Source organism: Penicillium daleae (assembly GCF_028827525.1).
Source record: "Penicillium daleae strain IBT 16125 chromosome Unknown utg000008l_segment0_segment0, whole genome shotgun sequence".
NCBI classification, from domain to species: Eukaryota; Fungi; Ascomycota; class Eurotiomycetes; order Eurotiales; family Aspergillaceae; genus Penicillium; species Penicillium daleae.
In genome coordinates this window covers 4679105-4701556 of record NW_026623156.1, presented here as the reverse complement: position 1 = coordinate 4701556, position 22452 = coordinate 4679105, and the positions used below count along the sequence as shown (strand labels likewise).

Here is a 22452-nt window from a genome sequence, read left to right as displayed (position 1 = left end):
AGTATAACTGCCTCACCAAAAAGAATTCGAGGCAACCACGCTCCGTTGAAATTGCAACCCCCTCATCCGAGCGCAACTTCTCTTCTTCTTAATCCCTCACCCATTTGTACTCAATATGTTTGCGCATCGTTAGCCACAGCATTTTCGTCCGCGAGAATTCTGTCAGCGTCATCTCAACACGATGCCCGTCTTCATCGCGTCTCTGTGAGTCTGAATCTTGTTTCCGCGCTACTTGAACCCTCAACTGTCTCGCATTCTCACAATTAATCCTCAGATTTCTCCCCTACACCATAGATTTCAGGACAGCGGGCTCGAGGATTGATCGTCGCAGATCCTCGCTCAGCCATGGAGCCGTCGACGGCTCTAACTCTGGTCCCATTGTCGGTCGCCTCCCTCGCCTCCGATCTGGCAGCATAGCGTTAACTCCCGGAGCGACGACTGAAGACGAGAAGATCTTCAAGGGTTACGCATCACGGTCGGCGAGTGAGATTTCCGTCGCTGATGACCCCAAAGGGCCTGGTCCCAGCGAACCTCGTGCAGTCCCCTGGGGTCGCAGTAATAGGTTCAACCAGCCCCGTTCCAAAGCAACTACCCACCCAGAGCCATCCATCCTAAATCGTCCCCATTCACGGCCAGACTGGAGGGATGGTTTCATGGATGGCACAACCGGTCGGCTACCTACGGATGAGGCAGAGAGTCCTCGCGCAGTGCTTTCCGCGGTGGACTGGGCAGTCAAGGCTGCAGAGCAAGGTCATGGCGGCCTGCAGAACGCCATACATGCTGCCGAGGAAGCGGGGGTCCTGCAAAGCAAGATGTGGGTGGGTACACTGGGCATGCCAACCGACTCCCTACCAGAACTGGTTCGAAATGTCATCGATGAGACCCTCCGGGACGACTACGAGTCCTTGACCGTCTTTGTGAGCGACAGCGAGTTCGAAGGGCATTATGCCCATTTCTGCCGCTCGGTCCTATGGCCTGCATTTCACTACCAAATGCAAGAAACCCCGCGGCATACCGACTACGATGACTACTCCTGGAAACAATGTCTTAGAGTGAACGGGGCGTTCGCCGACGCAATCGCTAGTCGCTGGAAACCAGGCGACCGCATCTGGGTGCATGACTACCACCTCCTATGCTTGCCCGCGCTACTGAGGGCTAGGTTGCCTCATGCTGAGATTGGCTTCTTCCTGCACACACCCTTTCCCTCGTCTGAGATCTTTCGCTGCTTGAACGCTCGAGAAGCTTTGTTAGACGGTCTCCTCGGTGCAGACTTGATTGGGTTTCAGACTGAAGAATACCGTAACCATTTCCTGCAGTCGTGCAGCCGAATCCGAAGGTTGGAGGTCTCAGTCGATGGCGTCCAGATCAATGATCGGTTGGTTCGTGTCAAAAGCTGTCCCTTGGGGATTGACTACAAGTCACTCAACCTGCTACGCCAATCCCTCGAGGTCAAAGACTGGATCACCAGTATTACCAACCGGTACAGAGGGAAGCATTTGATTGTGGCGCGAGATCGACTGGACGCTCCTGGAGGAATCAAGCAGAAGCTCCTTGCATACGAGCTCTTTCTGAAAACCTATCACAAATGGCGGGAAAATGTAAGGGCCCGAAAGTTTGGCCATAAGACACTGATTCAGCGATGGATAAATACTGATACACATGACTTAGGTTGTTCTCGTTCAAGTTGCGTCGTCGGCCTCCGAGATTCCTGAGCTAGAAGCGCAGGTGTCCAAAATCGCGATGCGCATCAACTCGGTCTATTCCACGCTCACTCATCAACCTCTAGTCCTCCTACAGCAAGATATCAGCAACTCGCAGTTTCTTGCGCTTCTCAGCGTGGCTGACATCTTTATGGCTACAAATCTCCGCGAGGGCCTGAACCTAACAAGTCACGACTTTATTCACTGCCAAGATGGCGAGCTAGCTTCTCAAAAGCATGGATCCTTGATCTTGAGTGAGTTCACTGGCAGCGCGTCGATCTTCCATGGGCATGAATTCCTAGTCAATCCATGGAACCACAAGCAATGCGCCAATGCCATCAACAAGGCCCTGGAGATGTCGCCGGAAGAAAAACAACGCAACTGGCAATATCTGCTCGATCGTAAATCTCCGTACACCGCACTGGCCTGGTTCTCAAATCTCCAGGTCGCCCTCACAGAATCTCACAGCCTGCAACAGTCACGTCACACACATACCGTCTCTCCACTCCAACTAGAAACCCTCCTGACAACTTACAATGCAGCCAAATCTCGCCTTCTATTCCTGGAAGACGGCGCCCTTTCCTCCCTGTATAACTCAAACACACCCGAACCCTCCGTTGAAACAACTGATATCCTACAAGAATTAGTCCTCGATCCGAAGAATACTGTCTACGTAACCAGCAGTCACAGCCCCAACCAGCTCGATCTTACAGTCAAAACACTCCCACGTCAAATTGGTTTCATCGCAGAAAACGGCTGCTTTTCCAAACTCGCCAACACAGACGAGTGGAAAGCTCTAGTCAACGTTGATCGTACCCACAACTGGCGCGCCAGTGTCCGAAAGGTAATGGAATATTTCCACGAACGCACTGAAGGCAGCGCCATCGAAGAGCGCCGGTGCTCACTGACCTTCCATCATGAAAACGCTATCCACCAGGATGTAGCAGCCCGCCGGGCGTCCGAATTAGCGGATCAAATCAATGGAGCACGAGGCAGCGAAACAATCCGGGTTGTTCGCGACGCTGGCGCCGTCAGTGTGGAGCTATTTCATGCATCCAAAGCTGTTGCAGCCTCCATGATTCTGGATCAGAAAACTGGTGGACGCTTACCGAACTTTGTCTTCGTGGCTGGTGGTGCGAGGGCTGACGAGGCTTTGTTTCGGTGGGCTAATCGCTTGACGCTTCCTTCGTTCAGTTTGTCTACTCCAGTCACTTCCGCAGTCACTACTTTGGCAACTGGTACGCGTTCCACCGAAGCGAGAGCTGTCTTGCCGGATGGCTGGTCCCTCTTGGACGTGTTACGGTCACTGCTGAGCCCGGATCAGGCGGCAGATGGTGAGGATGATGGGTCTTATGTTATGGTTGATGACTAGGTTATAGGTTTCTGGTGTTTTTGATCCCTTGTCTCTCCACTCTTATTCTTCTGGCTGTGCTTTCGACGGGTGGTATGTTTCCGGTCTGAGATGACTGCCTTCTAATGAGACTGGCGGCCTAGGGAGTGGTCATTATTACCTGACGGCGATGCCATGAACAACATACAGGATATAGTTATGTGTCCGAGTTGTACATCATAGACCTCTAGCCCTACATGGTTCAATAACTATTATTCAATATTTTAAAGTGTTTTTTAATTCAATTTCGCAATTAGTTTCACTTTCTCACTCAAAGAATCCCTGTCATCCGAAAATGAAAGCTCAAGTAGCAAGCGCATGAACAGTCAAAATATGAGAACACGACACCAAACAAGGTGGATGGTCCACTCTAGGATAATGGGAAATAACAAATACATGGGCAATGGCGGGGTGCCAAAACAATAGCTAGCAAGAGAACTCCAGCGATGAAAGAAATTGGGGTCCGAAGAAAATCCACGAAACACAGCATCCCAGGGTGAAAAGGGGGGAATAGAACATGTTGAAAAACAAGAATCCTGCATTTGTGCTTCACGACTCAAAATCACGATGGGATCGAACATGTGAAGCAAGAGATAGGGTATCAAGCAGGGAAGAGGAGCCCCTTGACACCGAGCCCGTTCAGGGATCAACAACCGAAATGAAAGATGCATTTGCGAACACTTAATTCTGAATCAAGAAGAGAACTGAGGCCATGAACTTGGAGGAACGTAAATCGTGAGGAGTCAGGGTTTGGCGAAGCGTATCGCTCCTCTTCTGCCGTCTAAGCGGACCTCTCTGGGACAGCAAAAGGAGAATTGGGAGCCAGCCACTCTTGGTAATCATTGATAATGCACTTGAGAGTGCTAGAGTGTCATTTTCAAGGTTTAGCTCCCGGCATTAGAATTTTGGGATTGGTCTTTGGATGAGGTTGAATCAGTGCCGGCAGTACCAGCAGAAATCAGGGTCGGGGCAATCCGGCGCTTCTTCGGTTGCTGTGTCGCCGTCGTCGACTCGGGACCTTTGCCGTCCTCCTTTTCAGATTCACTGGTCGCAGGTGCGTCACGCTTGCCCAGCACACTGCCCATAGACGGGGTAGCGGCGTTTGCCATAGGAGTCTGTGGTGGCGTCGTGAGAGGGAGGCCAGAAGGCTGCAAAGAGTGTGTTGCTGTGACTGAAGGCACAGAGCCAAGAGTCGGCGTCGGGTTATTGATCACTGCTGCAGACTGCTGCGTAGACGATTGTGTCCCCACTGAGCCCGCCGAGTTAGACCGTGCAGGGCTCGCCGGGGGCATTTGGCCATTGTTGCCTGTCGCAATGCCTCCACTGTTTGCCGGTGCATGATTCACTTTGATTGGTGATGGAATATTTGTTGGGGTTGGCAGAGGTGTGATGTTGGTCGAAGGGGTGGTTGAACTGACTGGATTCGAACCAGCTGAGATCGGGCCGGTGTAGACCTGACCCAGTTCTCCAGGGGCAAATGAAAGAGTAGAGCAGAACCCATCAGAAGAGCTCATGATCAATGTCAATCCATCATTGGACCTGTGATGTGTTAGGTCCCTGCAATTGATAACAGAGAGATAAAACTTACCAGCTCAAGTCTGTAAAGGTAGCAAAGTGAAGGTTGCTTACGACACACAGCGGTGTCTGTTGCTGGGTGTCATATACCAGAACGGCATCTTGCGTGGCAATAGCATAAACTATGCGATACGGAAGTGCGAAAACTGGTGCCGTTCCTGTATCATTGCCAGTGTTGTCGGAGGTCTTCGGTGAGAGCTGAGACTTTGATGCATCGCCACCTGTGGTATTAGAAGATGGCGGCTCCATCGAAGGCTTGCTGGTAGACGATGTATTCGAGACCACGACAGAATCTGGCAGAGGAGGAAACATTGCCTCCCCTCCTGCTGATGTGTCCACTGTCATATTCTTGACCGGCTGTACACCTTGCTTCAGGGTGTAATACACAGGCGAGCACTTGACCGCTACAGATGGCTTCTTGTGACCAGGGAGGTGAGAGATGGGGGGCTTGTTGAAACCAGCCCGCGTGTAGATGTAGACAGTGTTGATTATTTCGTCGGTGGTTTTTGATGGATCGCTGGTCGAGACATGAGAAGTCTTATATTGGCCAGCTGGTGTGAACAGAAGACTTCCATCAGGTGTGAATGTCAGTCGCCGGAAGAATGATGTAAAAGTCTCATTTGCATAGATGCTGGCATTTTTCACACCAAGGCCGCCAAGAAGGCTTGGGGATGAAACCTCCAAGGGCTTCACGGCAGGTAGTGGTAGAGATGGGGCAGGAGATGCGGACCGCCGAATCGAGGGGGACGAGCCAAAGGAGGAACGGCGGCTATGAGAAACCGGAGGAGGATCCATGGGCAGATTAGAGATCATTGGGGTTCCGGGTGTAGATGGAGCGGGGGATGCGATAGCAATGGAGTTGGCGGTGCTTTGCGAGGGCCGGCTGGTCGGCTCTGGGGCAGGGCTGCTGGATGAAATGCGCTTGGCTGGGAGGTCCATCTTCAGAATTTTACCGTGAGGAGTTAAAGTAAACTGGCCGTCCTTGGTCTTCAAGCTATAAATATGAACCGATCGGTCAGACGATTGGGTCGCGACGAATTCATTGAGCGGATCCCATGCGACACCCTGCACATAGTGGGAGTGCTCCGCAATCTGCCGTACCATTTGTCCTGCGAAAGTAAGGGTCAGCATTTTTGGATTCGGATGTGAATCAAGTCTCTTGTTGCCGGCAAGACCGACCATTTTGAGCATTGTAAATTCGAGCAATGTTGTCCATGCTGCCCGTAATAATAAACACTCCATCGGGGGACCAGGCCAGGTCGTAGATCTCGGCCCCAGAGGAACGACACATGTGCTTCACTCGCCAGGTCTCCTTGTCGTCCGACCGGTCTTCTCCAAGTCCAGGCTGTGTTTGGAGCTCCGAGGGAACCCATAGCAAAACATTGCCATCATCTCCGGCAGATGCCAGCATCTCACCTATTACCATTGTCAGCTTTAGAAGGCTCTATGGGGCCTTAGAGTCTCTGTGAGAAGAGGAGGAGCTCGTACCCTTCGGGCAGAATCGCACCACATTAACTGCTTGTGTATGCTTCACCAGTGTACTCAGATACGTCGCTTTTCGATCTTCCCCGGTACACTCAAGTCGCCAAAGCTGGAGAAGGGTTGTGTTAGACAAGGCTTCGGAGGAAGGTCACGGTAGTAGGGATGCGGGGGCTGGCGAGAACGTACTCGAACATGATTGTCGCTAGTTATTCGTCGTTAGTTCAAAGCATATGCTCCCTGTCAAAAGCGAGAGCACTTACTTTCCAGCCGTTGCTAGGCGGCCCTTGCCATTGGGATCAAAGTGTACAGAATAGATGGGGGCATTGTCGTTGTGCCACGAGATCAGCAGTGGAGAAGCCTTCATAGTGCTGTCTGGAGCTCAGCGAGCTCTGCTTTGCCAACCGCTAATCTCAGGGACAGAGAAAGTGCTCGATGGGCTCTCGACGGTGGGTTTAATTAAGAGGATGGAACGGGGTCTCCCCGGTCTCGGTCGGTTGACGAGATGGTCTTTGTAGCCAGGGGAGGGGGAGAGAAGTGAAGCCACAAGTAAGATCGAAGGGGCAATGAGGTGAGAGAGGTGGAAAGAGGAAGAACGGGGTGGGGGGAGAGAGAGTAAGGAAGAGAGATTGGGGAAGAGCGTTCGGTGGTGATGATGCTTCGAGTTGTTTGACGCGGGAACGCGACCGGGCGATTAGATAGGCCCGCCCAGTGAAAGACACTGGATTTTCCACCACCAGCCACGATTGGTGAGAAGAGGAGCCCTGGTTTCTTTCAACAGAGAGCATGTTCCTAATTAGCAATAAGTATTGACACGTGGTGGCTATCGATTCAGAGTTAGCTTTTGTATTTCATTATTTTCATGGCTTAAGGTCAATAGAACAGATCGTGGTGGAGAAAAGCGGCCATGACAGCAGAATATACAATAGGCCAGGCCATCTCCATCGGCTTAGAACGCCCCCATTGCCATTTCCCAAGGATATATAGTGACAGATAGTTACAGGATTTGCATAAAAACTAGAATTACAGGTTCATCTCACGCTTATTCTTCCATTATGAGATCCACTTTCCAATCGTCTCTCCAAACCAGCTGACAGCCCTCTCCTGTCGCTTCGTCCCGGCCTCCGCTTGGCTCTTAATGAATGGGGTAGCCTCTTCCACATATGTCTTCTGTTGTTCCCGCTGAGCATTGTAGGATCGGATCTCCAGCTCACGTTCGTGAGGTGTGAGCTTGATCAAGGGCTTGGATGGCTTGAAACCAGGTGGAACGGCCTCTCCGCCAGGGATCTCAACCTTCGTGCCCGCCACACCTTCAACATGAGACTTCTTGTCGGGATTGAAGAGGGAGGTGAGAGGAGGAGGTTCAGTTCCAGCTGCCTTTGCCTCCTTCACTTTCTTTTCGTAGTCTAGCATTTGGTGGTACAGCTTGTCGGCGTGCACTTGAATCCGCTCTTCCTTTTCGGCATCGTATTCGAGGGATGCGGCGTAGCCCAGCGCCTGGAGGAATTTCTGTGCAGATATTAGTATGGTCTCAGCTTTGAACATGGTGAAACTGTTGAAATCGAGCTACTCACGCTCTGTGTTTCGTAACATCGCGAGAAAGTCGATTTCTCTGCGGAGCACATCGTCAACCGGGACTCAATCTGCTTCTTCCAGTCTCCATTCTTGAAGCAAAAGGTCAAAGCCTCATTTTCCAGAGCACAATTCTCCATTGCTGCTCGCTGCACAGTATCCCCGCGCTCATGGTGCTTTTCAACCACTCGCTCCGCCCCGCGGACGCCAGAGGTGCGACCATCCATATTGCTCGGCGGTTTGTAGGTCTTCCACAGATCGGCATAGCGACCATCCTGGTAGAGAGATGCAGCAGGGACTTTAGGCTCTGATGAATGGTCGGCTTCTTGTGAGCTGAGGGACAGCGAGGGCGAGGCTGTAGGTGCTGGTTGCTTCACATCGGGCGCAGGGACATAATTATCGGGCGTCTCCTGCTCGAGGAACTCGCGAAGGCCTGGGTCGAGCTTCTTGACAGGGTCACTCTCGTTGTCACCCCAAAACCGGCCCATTGGGAATCAATTTTAGGACAATGATATTAAAGGTGGAGGGGGTAGAAAGGCGACTTGGCTTGTTCAGAGGGTTGCGGAGAAATCGGGACAAAAATGGATCGGCCATGAAGGACGACCTAATCTTGGGCCCGACCGCAGCGGCCATCTTTGCTTCTCCAACATCAACACGACGCGTCTAACTCGACGCCGTTCCTCCACCATGGCTTCCAGTATGTACATAAAAATCCCGAGACATGATACATATGTTCTGATAACCATTGACAGCGCGAGAGGAGCGGCTACAAATGCGACAGCGCGGAGCTGGGTACGCGCCTTTACCCCGCGAAATCATAACATAAGAACTCACGAGCTGATCCGCTGCATAGGACGCACAAGACAAAGGCAATTGATTTCGGGTTTTCTTTCGCAGGCGCGATTGGGTCCTCAGATTCAGCTGCACTCCCTCTTTTTCCTGCGCCCCAAGAACCGTCGCAGACTGAGACTGCGCCGTCCACGACCACACCCCCAGGTTCGCAAGCAGATGGCAGGATACAGCGCACACCAGGAAGCGCGCGAAATCAACAACCAGAGCGCCCTTCGCCATACGACATACCCACCGACGATGGGCCTGCGCCGCTGCGCAGTAACAAAAGGAGGAAAATCAGTGTGTTATGATTATGACCGAAGAAGCGCGAGCAAGACCTGTCTACTAACGTCATCTTGCTAGGCCAACCAAGTCAGGAATCCAATACCCCCTCAGGCCCTCAAATATCTGCTGCCGGAAATTGGTTTTCAAGAAAAGCCAACAATGGCGACACAGAGGCACCCCGGAGCATGGAAGCTCCTGTGGCGAGGACCCTCGTACCTGCGGCTCAATCAGCTACAAATCCTCAACCAGAGACCTTGATCGATGGAAATACACGGACGGAGAGGACACAGGATACCAGTAGAGGAGAGGTAGACCCGGCAGCTATTTCAAATCCTCCACAAAATGGCACAACAATGCCCGACCGAACCGGGCCATCCAAAGTGCCACTGCGCGAGAAACGGCCAGTTGTCGATCCTGTTCAGCCCTCCAATTCATCGCAGCAGAAGCGCGGAAAGAGTCGGTCTCCGCAGCAAGACGAAGTTTCGCCGAAAGAGAGCGAAGCACGGCCGGCCAGAAGGTCATCAAGGAACTCTAGTTCGCCAGCTGCCCAAAGCAACCAGGCGAATCCAAACGCTACCAAAACCGGCCAATCCCAGGTAGCCGATGAAAGCACGAACGCTGAACAGCGAGAGACAGATATTACTCGCCCCATCACTACGGATGTGGAAGGTAGTACCTATGGAGCCCAAAGGCGTTCACCCCGAGATAAAGGCCAGCCAAAGTCTAAGCCCAGTTCGGCTCGCAATACCAAGAACAAGAGCTCACAGCCCGCAGAGAATGCGACTACGCGAACAGAACCAGAACAAGACCCTGACGTTGAGACGCGTGATGAGCCGGCGGACGCCACTTCTCAAGCAACATCGAAGAATAAACGTACTCGTAGGAGATCTTCTCCTGCCCCCACGGCGACAGATACGAATGCAGAGAAGGCTATCAACGACGCTGAAGCTGAAGTGCCAGATGACCCCGAAACTGCCCTGTCCAAGTCACGACCTCAAACCAAACGACTTCGACCAAAGCCGTCAGAAGCGAAAAACCGTTTAGGGAGCCAGGCTGGATCTACATCTCCCACGGACCAGGCATCTACAGCAGCCCCGCGCCGTCGTAAAGCTACTAAGAAAAAAGGTGCACAGCCGCAGCGGAGATCGGTTGAGCCAGAGCATGATGCGAGTCAAGAACCGGAGCCAGAGCCCCAGGCCGATGTTCATACTGAGACAGAAGCTGGTCCTTCTCATTCTCGGCGCCGCGGGTCAATTAAAAGGAAAGACAAGCAAGGTGCAGAACCCGAGGCGACACCTTCAGAAGAGCAGCCTGACTCCGAGGCACCACAAGAGCCGCGACGGAAGACAAGAGAACCCCGGGGTGAAACTGTGTCCGTCACTGTTCATCGTCTGGCAAATGCTTCCGCTCTAGGTGCGATGTATGCCTCTGCCGAGGGATCTGGCGATGAAGATGAGGGATCCCGGGATGGCGTTCTGTCTCGTCTCAGCACCAAATTGCCTACTCGTGGCGGGGTCAATCCGGCCGACGTGCTGGGTCAGATTTGTCGCGAGACGTTAGAAAAGACGCTCGACAAACTCAAGACCGGGATCGAAAACGAGACCAATACCCAAAAACGTGCCGAATGGTCCCGCAAGCGAAAAGCTGTGGAAGCGTTTGGTTTGGAATTGGATAATCGCCTTTTGGACCTGAGCGAGATCCTCGACAGCAACTTTGTGCTCGGGATACAGTTGAGAAAGGCGAAGCGTGATATGATGGATCTACGGAGCCATCTGTACAAGGTGCGGAAAGAGCGAGAGAGTATAGCTATACAAATGGATGCGGTCCGCGCCAAGCATATGGAGGAGGAGAATGCAAAGACAGTGAGTATTCATTTCATTTGTTCTGCATGAGATATACGTGAAGTTTCCTATGTGGCAGGACTAATCATGCCCACAGGCTCGCAATACTATCAACAACTCGCTGCATAGCCTCGAAATGGTGCTCGATCGCAGCCAGCACCGTGCTGAACCCAGCACCGAGGTCTCCCCGGCAGACCTTGAATTCATGCTTCGCACCGTGGCTGATGATGTCAGCTGTCGGGCTCCTGGTTCACAAGGAGGGTTGTTGAACCAGATTCGTGCCTTCAACCAGCAACTTGAAGCAACAGCGCGGCGCCTGGAGCGGTCGTGATTTGTATTTTACGAGAGGGTTTCTATCTGGAGTCATTTTTCGTCAATTCGTCATTCGTCATTCGTGATACCGTGATGTCGTGATACCAATTTGGAGCGAGTTAGCGACGGGGCATGGCGTTTTCTGTTGTACACACGAGTCGAGTACTACGTGTTGAGTAATGTGTTTGCAGTGTCAAGGTTGTTGTCTATTGTTTACTGTATCAATAATGATACCAAATCCTTGAAATCCAGTGGCGAGCATCGATCCGAGGCCCGAGCCCGAGTTTGTTGTGTTTGTTAATTCCAGCAAGTGAAGAATTGGAACCTTGAAAAATTCAAAGTTTTTGGAATTAATAACAATTAATAATCTAAAGAATTGATCCTCTCTTCCGACGGGAAGCTTTTCACCTCGGGATGAACTTGCGGTGGATAGCAGCAGAGTCCAATGGAACGCAGTGGAAGAAAAAGTGTAAGTCGGCATCGCATTTGCCGACTCGGAGACTTTCCCATTGGTTCAAGCATGTTTTATCCGCATAAATCTACCATTCTTATTGCTTGATCATAATTTGTGCTGACTTTACGTACAGTAGGTTAGATTGTCCATTATAAATCACCACCCATGGGTCTGCTTCCAATCCCACGTGTATTCAAGACCCGTTATCTATATAATGACCTTGCGCATTCTATTTCTCCTCCATAAAATATACTTCATTGAGACCTATCACCCCAATTGGGCTCGCAATTGATTCTTCTATCCTCCCCCCCTCTTGGAGTACTTATATAGTCTCAATTCCCATCACAAAGCACCGACTAACTTTCCATCCACAATGACCAATCTCTTCACCCCCCTGCGCGTCGGGCGAATGGAGCTCTCCAACCGCATCGCCATGGCCCCAATGACTCGCTTCCGCGTTAACGACGACCACGTCCCTCTCCCCCTCGTCAAGGAACACTACGCCCAGCGCGCCTCCACCCCAGGAACCCTCCTCATCACCGAAGCAACCCTCATTACCCCTCAAGCCGGCCTCTACGCCAACGTCCCCGGCATCTGGAACGACGCCCAGATCGCTGCCTGGAAGGAAGTCACCGACGCCGTCCACGCCAAGGGCTCGTATATCTACATGCAGCTTTGGGCGCTGGGCCGTGTCGGAAGTGCAGATCTCCTCAAGGCTTCTGGCTTCGACCTCGTGTCTGCCAGTGATATCCCCGTGTCTAGCGAAGCGCCTGCCCCTCGCCCGCTGACCGAGGAAGAGATTCAGTCTTATATTCAGGACTATGCGCAGGCTGCGCGCAATGCTGTCGCCGCGGGCTTCGACGGTGTCGAGATCCACGGTGCCAATGGCTACCTGATCGACCAGTTCATTCAGGACGTCACCAACAAGCGCACCGATCGCTGGGGCGGTAGCATTGAGAACCGTGCCCGTTTCGCGATCGAAGTTACCCGCGCCGTGTCCGATGCCATCGGCGCTGACCGCACGGCTATCCGCTTCAGCCCCTACAGTACCTTCCAGGGAATGAGAATGGAAACCCCGCAGCCGCAATTCGCCTATCTGGCGCGCGAGCTGGCTCCGCTGAAGCTCGCGTACACGCACCTCGTCGAGGGCCGCGTTGCTGGTAATGCGGATGTCGACTCTGCCGAGGATCTGCAGTTCTTCCTCGATGCGTACCAGAATGCCGGCCCCGTCGTGATTGCTGGTGGGTATCAGCCTGTGTCGGCGAAGGAGGCGGTTGATCAGAAGTATAAGGATCATGATGTGATTATTGGATTTGGTCGGCCGTTTACGTCGAACCCGGATCTGCCGTTCCGTATTAAGGAGAATGTTCCTCTTGTGCCGCATAAGCGGGAGGTGCTGTATCTTGTTAAGGATCCTAAGGGGTATAATGACTGGGAGTTTAGTGCTGAGTATAAGAAGGCTGTGGAGGCTGCGGCTTGATTTTGGATTGGATATACAGGGATTTCCTTGACTTGGTTACGACTGCATAGCATTGCGTTTGATGATGATAGATATATCATGAAATATACACGTATAGACTTTGTTCATACTGGAACTCATTTACATATGAACGGGCATCTCCTCTCCTGGCTCTAGGTTGTATAATGTACTGATCATCTCCCGAGTTTGAGGTTGGTGAACAATCACCCTATAACTTGTACTATAACTGCAGTCAGCAACGCATCCATTATTAAAAAATTGTAAAAGGCATGATCGACTCACCCGAAACTCTGGATTCTCTCGATCCGTCAGATCCAAAAACTCTGAGTTCTGCACATGCGCCTCGCCCTCATGTCGCCGATCCCTCCGCCGATTCTCCCAACCATAATAACCCCGCAAAATCATCACAAATATAATCGCCACCGAGATAGTAGCAACAAGCGCAATCTTTGCAGGGATATAGTCAGGCTCATCCTGCGTGCGGAAAGTAAGCGGGCCCAGGATATTACCCAGACAGAAGGACATGAGCAGGATGGCATTCATGGTGATCTTCTTCGTGTGCCCGGCGACATTGGCGCCCCCGATGGCGTACATGAGTGGTAAAGCGGAACCGGTGATTTGAGTGAGGTAATTTCCAGCCAGCTGGGCGGCTTTCATGTCCTTGTGCGAGAAGGCGAGAAGGCAGCTACCTAGCAAACCGCCCACCAAAGCGAGGACAACGCAGAGGCAGCGCTGGTCGTAACGAGCTGCGAGATACGTGACTACCCAGATACTGATAATACTTACCACTCCGTTGGGAATATTCAGCAGTTCAGTTTCCTTGGTGGTGAAACCGATGTTCTTGATAATCAGCGAGGTAAAGCTGCTGACTGCCGCGTTGGGCACGTCCATGGCCGTCACGACGATGGCGATCAGGTACGTCTGCGGATCTTTGAAAACCTCGATGAATTGGCACCATTTGAAATGCTTATTCTCGATACCGGTGCGATTCTCGCGCAGCCGCTCAATCGCGAGAACCTTTTCGGCGTGCGTCAATCGCGATGTCATGGGATTGTCTGGGAGGAAGATGACGATGCAGGCGCCCACGGCGATTGTGATCAGCCCGAAAATTAAGAACATGATTTGCCACGGCTTGAAGCGATCACTTGTGTAGAAGAGTAGACCGTATGAGACTAGAGCGCCCATGATAGATGCCGTCCCAGTGCCGATATACCAAATTCCCATGCGCGTGGGCTGTTCGTTCCTTTTGTACCACATGGAAGTGATCAAGATCAGAGCCGGCGCAATGGCACTCTCAAAGCATCCAAGTAGAACTCGTAGCGTCATCAAACCGCCAAAGTTCTTTGCCGAGCAATTAAGCGTTGTCATCAGACCCCATAGCATGACATTGAAGCCTAGATACTTTGCAGTCGGCAGGCGCTGCATAAAGTATCCAGTCGGTAGCTCGAAGAACAGATAGGTCACGTAGAAAGCTAGGGTCAGATTAGAGAACTGGTTTGTCCGCATATTGGTGTCGCTTAGAAGGCCCATGACAGAGGCGTAGTTGATGAGTACTTTGTCGAGGTATTGCAGGTTGTACGCTGCCCACATCAACGGCATGATCATCCAATCAATCTTGCGAACGAGAGCTTTCTCGTTGATTTCAACTGCGATCGCGATGTCCTCATCACGCAGGAATTCGAAGGCTGCATCTGCCTTGCCATCTGGTAGGGAGACATCCTTGGTCTCGTAATCGACCGAATGATGCGCAGTCGAGTGCGTTCGCTCTTCCTCGAGGGATCCCATCTCAATTAGCTTCCGAAGTATTCTGATTACCACAGAGTGATCTTCACAAGTTCTTCTGCTAGTCTAGAGGTACTTCTGGAGAACCAGACACCCAGTGCGAGACCGGCCCATTTCAACCTCCCGACACCTACTCCCGCACGCAACATTTCGAGATAACGAAGCACTTGAAACGATCATTTGCCGAGCAGTGCCATCCATTGCAACTGATAACACACGCCGCGATGCCTCATCAAGAAGCTAAATACTTGGACTCTCATTGATATGCGAAGGCGCCGGGTGTACGGCCAATGATAGGGAGGTGCTGCCGATCGCCTGTTTATGGTTGGTTATGCTCTGTTGCTCAGCGGCAAGAGAGCAGTTCCACAAAGAGTACAGATAGCAGATACCCGTCGCTTGCATGGGAGCTGAGGGGCTTGTCGGCTATGCCGTTAAACCTGATCGGGAAGGTGGTGTTGGATAGAGGAGCTAACTGTGCTGCGGACCCCGCATCTTTGTACAGAAGTTGGAGATGAAGAGGGGAAGCTCGAAGATAGGAGATTCAAAACGCTTCGATATAGGATGGAGGTATAGATGTCTCTCGTGCAAGCCACCGGCCAAGTCGGAGTTTGGCTGATCGAAGATAAAGACGATGGGATTGATAAGAGTAAAAGACGGGAGTTCAAAGCCGTCCATATGAAAGTAGAAAGTCAATTCACAGTCAAAAGGAAGGGTCAACAGACGAGATTATTCATGCAAATGATATCTCTCGCCCGAAAGGATGAGAATAAATTCGCCTAAGACCAGAGCTATTTCATCAACATCACTCAGATCATTTGAAAGTCCTCAATTTTGGGATGCTTCACCGCATGATCTTCATCACCTTTTCTCCACTCAACAGCGTTGTCGATCATTGTAGAATGATAACCAGTGGCACCTGGATTAGTGGGAATATGATGTCGCGCAGGTCCAATTGGGATTGCCCAGCAGAGATCTCCAATATGTGTTTCCACCGTGACTGACGGCCCTCACTACTAGCCCCCAGAGTTGGATGGTGAATGGATAGGGTGTTGACCAGGGTATGTTCTGGAGCCGGTACATGATCTCCAACTGTACAATAGTCCAATCTAGAGGCCCAATTAGCATCGATGCGAGATGCAAGTTGCATGTCCGTAGCAAGAACCCGCAAATCCAGATGGCTGGATACAACCTTGACTCGCTTTGACCAGCTAGGATCAGTCTGAGGCACTGCTCTTTTCGTCGTGATATTGCATCTAGCTTAGCATGCATATGCGGGGAAATTTGCAGTCATTCGCATTCATTTTGTTTGATTATTTTACTCCGATCTACAGTACTATTAATATCATCCATGTTCAAAGGTTTTGCTACGACTTTTGGAAACAGCTTCACCATTGTAGCTCCCTTACCCCAACCCCGCATTCTCATCCCCCCTCAACGACACACTATTCCAGGCTCCTCTATTCACACTCCAATCCTCCACAGCCGGAGATAATTTCCACGGCTCAAACGCCCCAAACGTGGTTTCTCTGGGGTTTCCCCGACCCCGACGGATGCGGCTGGGACCAAAGACCAGAACCAAGTCTACCAGAGGACAAGGTGGAGCCCGAACAACATCGTACCCGAACTCCCTTCCGCTCCGCCGAGCCGAAAGCAGCGAGATGGGCTTCATCTGGGTATTCTGGGGCTCATTCGGGGGGCGAGGCCTTGGCAGCCGAACATGAGTCGCCGAGGAAGCCATTTCGAAGCGTTCCAAGGGTGGGTTAATCTCCAGAATTTTGACCTTCGGGGGGGATTGTAAGTATGGGGGCGTGGGGCTTGGGGCTTTGGGCTGGGAATTTATTGGCATCATACGATACTAAACTGTGCGACTAGCGTAACTCATCCGTGGTTCATTTTCTTTGTCCACGTGTGGCGAAGAGGAGGAGGACGTTCCCCGGAGCCGAGAGAATCCGGACCGGTCCCGCCGTGATGCTGACTGCTATACGCGGCCTGGGTAGTCGTGCTGCGCCAATGATGCTGACATCGTTTGAGTCTTGCAAAAGGTCGCAACTGGGATTGTCTTGATTGCTTTCGTGGCGTCGTTGTCGTTGGCTGATCCCCCGCACAATCTCCAGGGTCAGATGAGCAGACTGTGGGGGAGGAATGTCAGACTCGCTAACCTCGAATAGACCAAGGAGGGCCACCATCCACGATGATTTGTGACCTGGAGCCATTCGACTAGCAGTCTGCGTTCGCTAGTTAGTTCATCTGCCGAAATAATAGATCAAGGATGGCACGATGCGTTTGCGCATCACGGCCTCATTGGTGCGGTGCATCTTGGTACAGGGATGATGAAGCTTTCCCCGCACAATTCCGTCTAGAAGCGGAGTATGTGATCATCGTCAAATATTGAATCTGGTTGGGAATTGGCCAGTTCCCAATTCCTGGTTGGAGGAAGATTGACCAGTATGGATTTGCAGATTTGCAGATTTTGCAGATTTGGGCTCTATGATGATGATGGTGGTCGAAGAAGTTGTGGGCCTTGGGGATCGGCTGTAGCGGTCAGTGAGGATCTGGTTGAACGGATTGAAGTAGTGGTTCGTTTTTTGAGTTTAATCGACCGATTATTGAACTGGATACAAGTTTCTGAACGGGGTAGTTCTGGGTTATTGCGTATTAGAATTTCCCGATCCAGATTCAATCGGTTTTCCAAATCAAGGTTCAATTCTGCATTGCTTTGCCGGGCGCATCATAGGATCGCTTCGACACGTGGGAAAGTGCCTCAATGCTTGGTATCTTGCATCATCAAGATCAACTGGAGGACACAGGAAGATCCCCAAAAAATGGTCATTCACTTCTTTCCCCAAATTTCTGTGCGGGGAAATGATCCCATTCATATGTTCTGACCCCAAAACCCCTCGGTGCCTGGACAGGCGACCAGAGAGTCGAGTCAAGACGAGGCAAGGCTGGCATGCACTCCGCATCCTGCGATAAATCCTCCAGGGCATCATCCCACCAAGGAACCAAAGGATCATTCACGACCATTGCGGCCCGAACAGCCTAAATCCACGAATAACAATAGCAGAAGTAATTAACACAAACGCTATTACTTAGGCTCGATCAACTCAATTAACCTAGACCCGCCACGGCATTATTCCAATTTCCAACAGGGTCTGAAACAAATACGACGCAGATTCAGAAATTGCACAAACGGCTTGTAGCCTCATACAGACCATGCTCAACCAATCTGACTAGTAAAAACAAAGCACGGAGTGCTTCGTCCAAACTCCTGCCAAGCCCACCAGCAAACTTGATACATGTTTTGCTGGCCCCCTAACTTTACTGGGCAAGCCACCGCCATCCCATGGCTGGCCTCGCCTAGACTTGTGGTGTACACGTCTATTTCGACCTGCTTACTCCAGTCCAGCCAGTCCCGCGCGCCACGAAATGCATGCAGGACTATGAAACTCCGTCAATCAGCGCCCCTAGATAGACTCAACCCCGGGCGAAGGGGACTGCGCGAGATGATCGCGTCCATGGTGCTTGTATGTACATACAGCATGTCGCGACTCGCAACGAAGGCTGGTTCCCAGTCTATTGGACAGGCCGTGATGACGAAGGGAAAGGTGAAATGCTGAACTGGTCGCTATGCGGAGAGGTTTCTTTTGCCGACCTATCGTGACTACGTTACTGACCTGTTCGTTTTCTCTTCTATTATTATCAAATTTCACAGCTGTGGTCTGCACTATTGGAACGACTAGCCAGGATAGGCTTGTAGTGCTCAAGGTCACTCATTTCTGGTTCACTGGAAGTCTGTTGGCATTGTTTTGGCTCTCTCACCTAGGTCTGGGCTTTTTTAGCGATTGTTGTTTTCTCCGTGGTTGAATTTTACGCAATAATTGGAGCATGTCCACCGCGCCTGCGCTTGCAACGCTCCTAACAATTGCCAAGTGGTTTCTGCGGCTGACATACGGGACCTCTTCCGCGCGAACTCTTTTGTAATAAACTAAGCAACAAAGACCCATCGTAAACCTCGTCCCGTCTGGTCCCATCACTCGGTCCACATAAGCTTCGGAGAACACACAGTGAACCCCTTAGACATGTATGGTCAATCGTGAGACTGTGACCGGGTGAGTCGATCTGATACGCAAGCCGTTCGGAGTCCAAATGGGGAATAACCTCGAACACGGGCCGAATCCGAAGCGTTGCTGAGAGAGCAGAGTCCACCGTATCCACCAGAATCCACCATGTGGCTCAAGGCGCAGGAGCTTGAGCTTCGAGGGCTTTTCTTCTTGGCGTGGCTTTCTGTGGAGTCGGGCGTGGCAGGCCCAAGGTCTAATTCCCACTCTGAAGACGATACACGGCTGAACCCGCATAACTAGTGGGAATCACTCGACCCCAACGAAATTTGTAAGGGTAACTTCAGAAGAGAAGAAACAAAACAAAACAAAACACGATGCACATGCACCACAATGCCTAGTCTTTGCATGGCTTAGTCTCGGCCCCCATCTACCAATGCCAGGCCGATCTGAATGCAGCTGGGCCATCCCCGCCAGGACCGGACTGATAGCCTGGCAAGGTCTAGCGGCGGTCGCGGGTGTGGTGCGACACGGCCGACGCAAAAGTCTAATTGGCTTTCCAAATCAGAGCTCGGTCTTCGAACGCGCCCTCCTGTCGGTCGTCCAGTGTTTAGGAGAATAATGACAGACGCTGACCCGGTAGATCTCAATCAGCGAACGGCAATGCCTACATAGTTTAATGAGGATTGACTGGCACAGCCCGGCGGTAGAGGGGCCGGGACGTTGAAATGTTGTTCTCCACGCGTCTGAAGGAAGAGTTAACGTTAGTTGGCATGATTGGCATGATTGACGTGGATTTGTTATGAAAATCGTTGAGTTGGCGTAATTAGTGCCTGCTTCGTGCCTTGTATGACCCGAGCAGACTCAAAAAGGGGCAGAGTCACTCAACGGTAGGAGGGGCTGATCTAGGCTGGTCTATGTTGGTTGCATAATGTGCCCACATAAGTAGAGGCACGAAAAATACACTAGAATAATAATCATTATTTTGTACACACGAAGTGCGAAGTCACGAAATTACTATTTCGGACTAGCGAGTTCACTAAGAGCTATCTTCGTTGCGACGAGGCCTTTGTTGCGTTTTGATGGGTTCTGTTCTGAGCGTCAACAATCATCATTGGTGCGTAATTGGTATTGGACTGTTTTAGCCTGCCAAGCAACCCATATTAGCCGGTGGATCGCTTTTTGTTTTGATGATCCCTTGAGAGTCGTGTTCCACAGGGTGCTTCTGAGAGGCTCGCAGCAGTTGGTCCGAAAACAATAGGAGCCGTCAAGTGGTCAGCTATGAAGTACAAGGACAGATCATGCTTGCAATAAATGGTGAGTTATCGCCAGCCATCGACATGGTCAATGAACTAGTGATAGGTGTATTGAAGAGCTATGGAGTACTCAAAGTACATATGTACTACGGCGTACAGTATGTTGTAAACTGGGTATGTAGCTAGTTGGGGTACGCCGTACCAACTAGAGCAATGATCGTCGCAATGATTACAAATTTACAATCAGGTCATTAACTACGGCATATACAGTTGGCAATTGAATAGTTCCCCAATATTATTGCCTGGTCAATGGTGCACTGCAAACTCACATTCATGCTCTGAATAATCTTTCTCGCAGGATTCATGAATGATACCTGTCCCCGCTTGGATCAACAAGCATCCCCCCACTTGGATGGTACTGTAGAACAGGCCTGGCGTTCGAGAGGAACTAAATCGTCTCTAGCTCGGGATGAGCATATACTATGTACTGTCTTCTCCGTACTCTTTCTCAGTATCCCCAGAATAATAATCTCCACTATGTCCATAGTCTCTCTCTCGTGCTACAGCTGGGGATGCCGAACGAAGGGCAAAAATGACCAGATGATTGGTAAATTACCGCGAGAACGAGAGTCACGAGTAAAAGACCCTGAGGACCCACTTTCTCCCCGAGGAAGCCTTGGGAGGCGGATGGCGCTGAGAAGGCAAAGAGAACCAAAAAGAAGGAAGGAGAGGAGGCTTAATTGCATGCGTCGATCAAGTTGTAAGGGGGTGGGATAGGAATTGGAGCGCGACTGAAACTGGAGTCTGGATAAAGCTATGATGTATGACAGGGGAGGAGGATCGTGAACTGGCAAGTCGATCGCATAAACTCTACTTTGTCCAGGTACTTTTGCGTTCATCAAGAAGAACACAGCACATCGAGGCCATAATTAGGTACATTCTGGTTGCTGCACACAACAAAACGGGAGTTGCCAGAGTAAATTACCTGCTAATCCTTCTGCCAATCAGAATGACTTTCTTCGCCAGTACGAAGAGTATGGCTGTCTGACAGACAAGTTGAACGAGTCAAGCCGGGTCCCCGGATGAGCCCCCACTTTTTTGGGACCTTTCCCCGGGCTTCTGTTGCCATTTCTTGCCATTCCTCCTCGTTTTCATGGTTTCCTTACCTCCGTGACCAATTAGCATAGGTGGTCGTACCCCCAGGGCCATCCTGCACATCCTCTATGTCAGATACGAATGCGCGAGGTAATCCAAAGGGTGTTATTATTGATTTCTGACAGTACAGATTGGTTGCCATCGATCCTCCAGTATTCCAGTCTTTGTTCGCTATCCATAGCTGAGGCGTTGGTAGGAACACACAGAGTACAGTGAGTACGCATAAGTTTTTGGACCCCCTTGGACCCACTTTGCTGACCGCCCATACTAATTCCGACCGCCTACTAGATACGCGTAGTAAGATCTTATGCAAATGAAGAACAACAATAAGACCAAGCAAATTTTGGTAGAAACTGCACAGATTGCTTGGCAGAATATTGATATGAAGCAACTACAACACCTTTCTGAGGCTATGCCCAATAGGGTGCAAGCATTTATTGAATCAAAAGGGTGGTATACGCCTTACTAGGCCTATAGGGTGCATGGAATTTGGCGGAGGTTTTGCTTCCGGCAGTATATTATGTAATATAGGGGGTGTGGGGCGGGGGGGTCTAAAAACTTATGCGTACTCACTGTAGTACCGTAGAGAGTGTGGGCTACTGAATAGCATGTACTCCATAGGCTAATAATCCTGATCTCCGTAAAGCCGTCCATAATGGCCTATGCACATTTATCCCAACCAGCGAGCTAAGTAATCCCTGCTCCGCTATCCCGTTCTCTGTCTTGACTAGGCTTCGTGAATCCATGTAACGAGGCGTCCTGGAACGCCAGCAAGGAGATTACAATTAAACAAAGTGCCATGCATTGCTACGAGATGTGTTTTTCTTATATAGCTAGTACGAGAACCCAGCTCCCATTGACTGCATTTTGACCAGAAAACCCCCCGTTTTGCTTCGTTCTTTCTCAATTTCTTCGTGTCTGATTCCCCAACTCTTTTCCTTTCATTACTCAGTGTTCCACTTTTTTTCTTGCCCTCCTTCGTCCTTACCAACTCAATAAACCTCCGTTAGCGTCAGTGGGACTCGTCCAGCGGCTGCACATCATTGCGATTTATTGAATCACCCACGTCGAGCGGGTAAGTCGACCCAGTGGAAAGCAACTCCACTTTTTTTCCCTTCTGGTTTGGAAATCCCTATTTTCTTTTTTCTTTTTTCTTTTTTTTTTTTTCCTTTCCCAAATTTATTTTTCTTTTCTCCTTTCGTCCAACTGAGGAGGGTTCGTGTATGGCCGGCTGAGCGGGTTAGCAAGCAACTTCAGCAGCAACTCCGAGGTCTGCAGCCGA

At 50.9% G+C, this 22452-nt stretch overlaps 6 protein-coding genes across 6 annotated transcripts; 3 read left to right on the top strand and 3 right to left on the bottom strand.

Moving 5' to 3' along the window:
* Positions 1–181: 181 nt before the first annotated feature.
* Positions 182–3072, top strand: N7458_010215 (trehalose-6-phosphate synthase; the record flags this gene model as incomplete). The annotated part of the gene is made up of 3 exons (XM_056913597.1): positions 182–204; positions 275–1598; positions 1669–3072. The coding sequence occupies 3 exons, from the start codon at positions 182–184 to the stop codon at positions 3070–3072; spliced, it is 2751 nt and encodes a 916-aa protein (XP_056762446.1).
* Positions 3073–3974: 902 nt separating this feature from the next.
* Positions 3975–6511, bottom strand: N7458_010214 (uncharacterized protein; the record flags this gene model as incomplete). The annotated part of the gene is made up of 6 exons (XM_056913596.1): positions 3975–4629; positions 4679–5774; positions 5845–6081; positions 6154–6256; positions 6334–6349; positions 6408–6511. 6 exons carry the CDS (start codon positions 6509–6511, stop codon positions 3975–3977), a joined length of 2211 nt encoding a protein of 736 aa, XP_056762445.1.
* Positions 6512–7197: 686 nt separating this feature from the next.
* N7458_010213 (uncharacterized protein) lies at positions 7198–8204 on the bottom strand (the record flags this gene model as incomplete). The annotated part of the gene is made up of 2 exons (XM_056913595.1): positions 7198–7653; positions 7719–8204. The coding sequence occupies 2 exons, from the start codon at positions 8202–8204 to the stop codon at positions 7198–7200; spliced, it is 942 nt and encodes a 313-aa protein (XP_056762444.1).
* Positions 8205–8403: 199 nt separating this feature from the next.
* N7458_010212 (uncharacterized protein) lies at positions 8404–11004 on the top strand (the record flags this gene model as incomplete). Its single annotated transcript, XM_056913594.1, has 5 exons — positions 8404–8413; positions 8469–8508; positions 8570–8847; positions 8911–10694; positions 10771–11004. 5 exons carry the CDS (start codon positions 8404–8406, stop codon positions 11002–11004), a joined length of 2346 nt encoding a protein of 781 aa, XP_056762443.1.
* Positions 11005–11812: 808 nt separating this feature from the next.
* N7458_010211 (alkene reductase) lies at positions 11813–12919 on the top strand (the record flags this gene model as incomplete). The annotated part of the gene is made up of 1 exon (XM_056913593.1): positions 11813–12919. One exon carries the CDS (start codon positions 11813–11815, stop codon positions 12917–12919), a length of 1107 nt encoding a protein of 368 aa, XP_056762442.1.
* Positions 12920–13039: 120 nt separating this feature from the next.
* Positions 13040–14704, bottom strand: N7458_010210 (putative MFS transporter; the record flags this gene model as incomplete). Its single annotated transcript, XM_056913592.1, has 1 exon — positions 13040–14704. One exon carries the CDS (start codon positions 14702–14704, stop codon positions 13040–13042), a length of 1665 nt encoding a protein of 554 aa, XP_056762441.1.
* Between the last annotated feature and the right edge of the window lie 7748 nt (positions 14705–22452).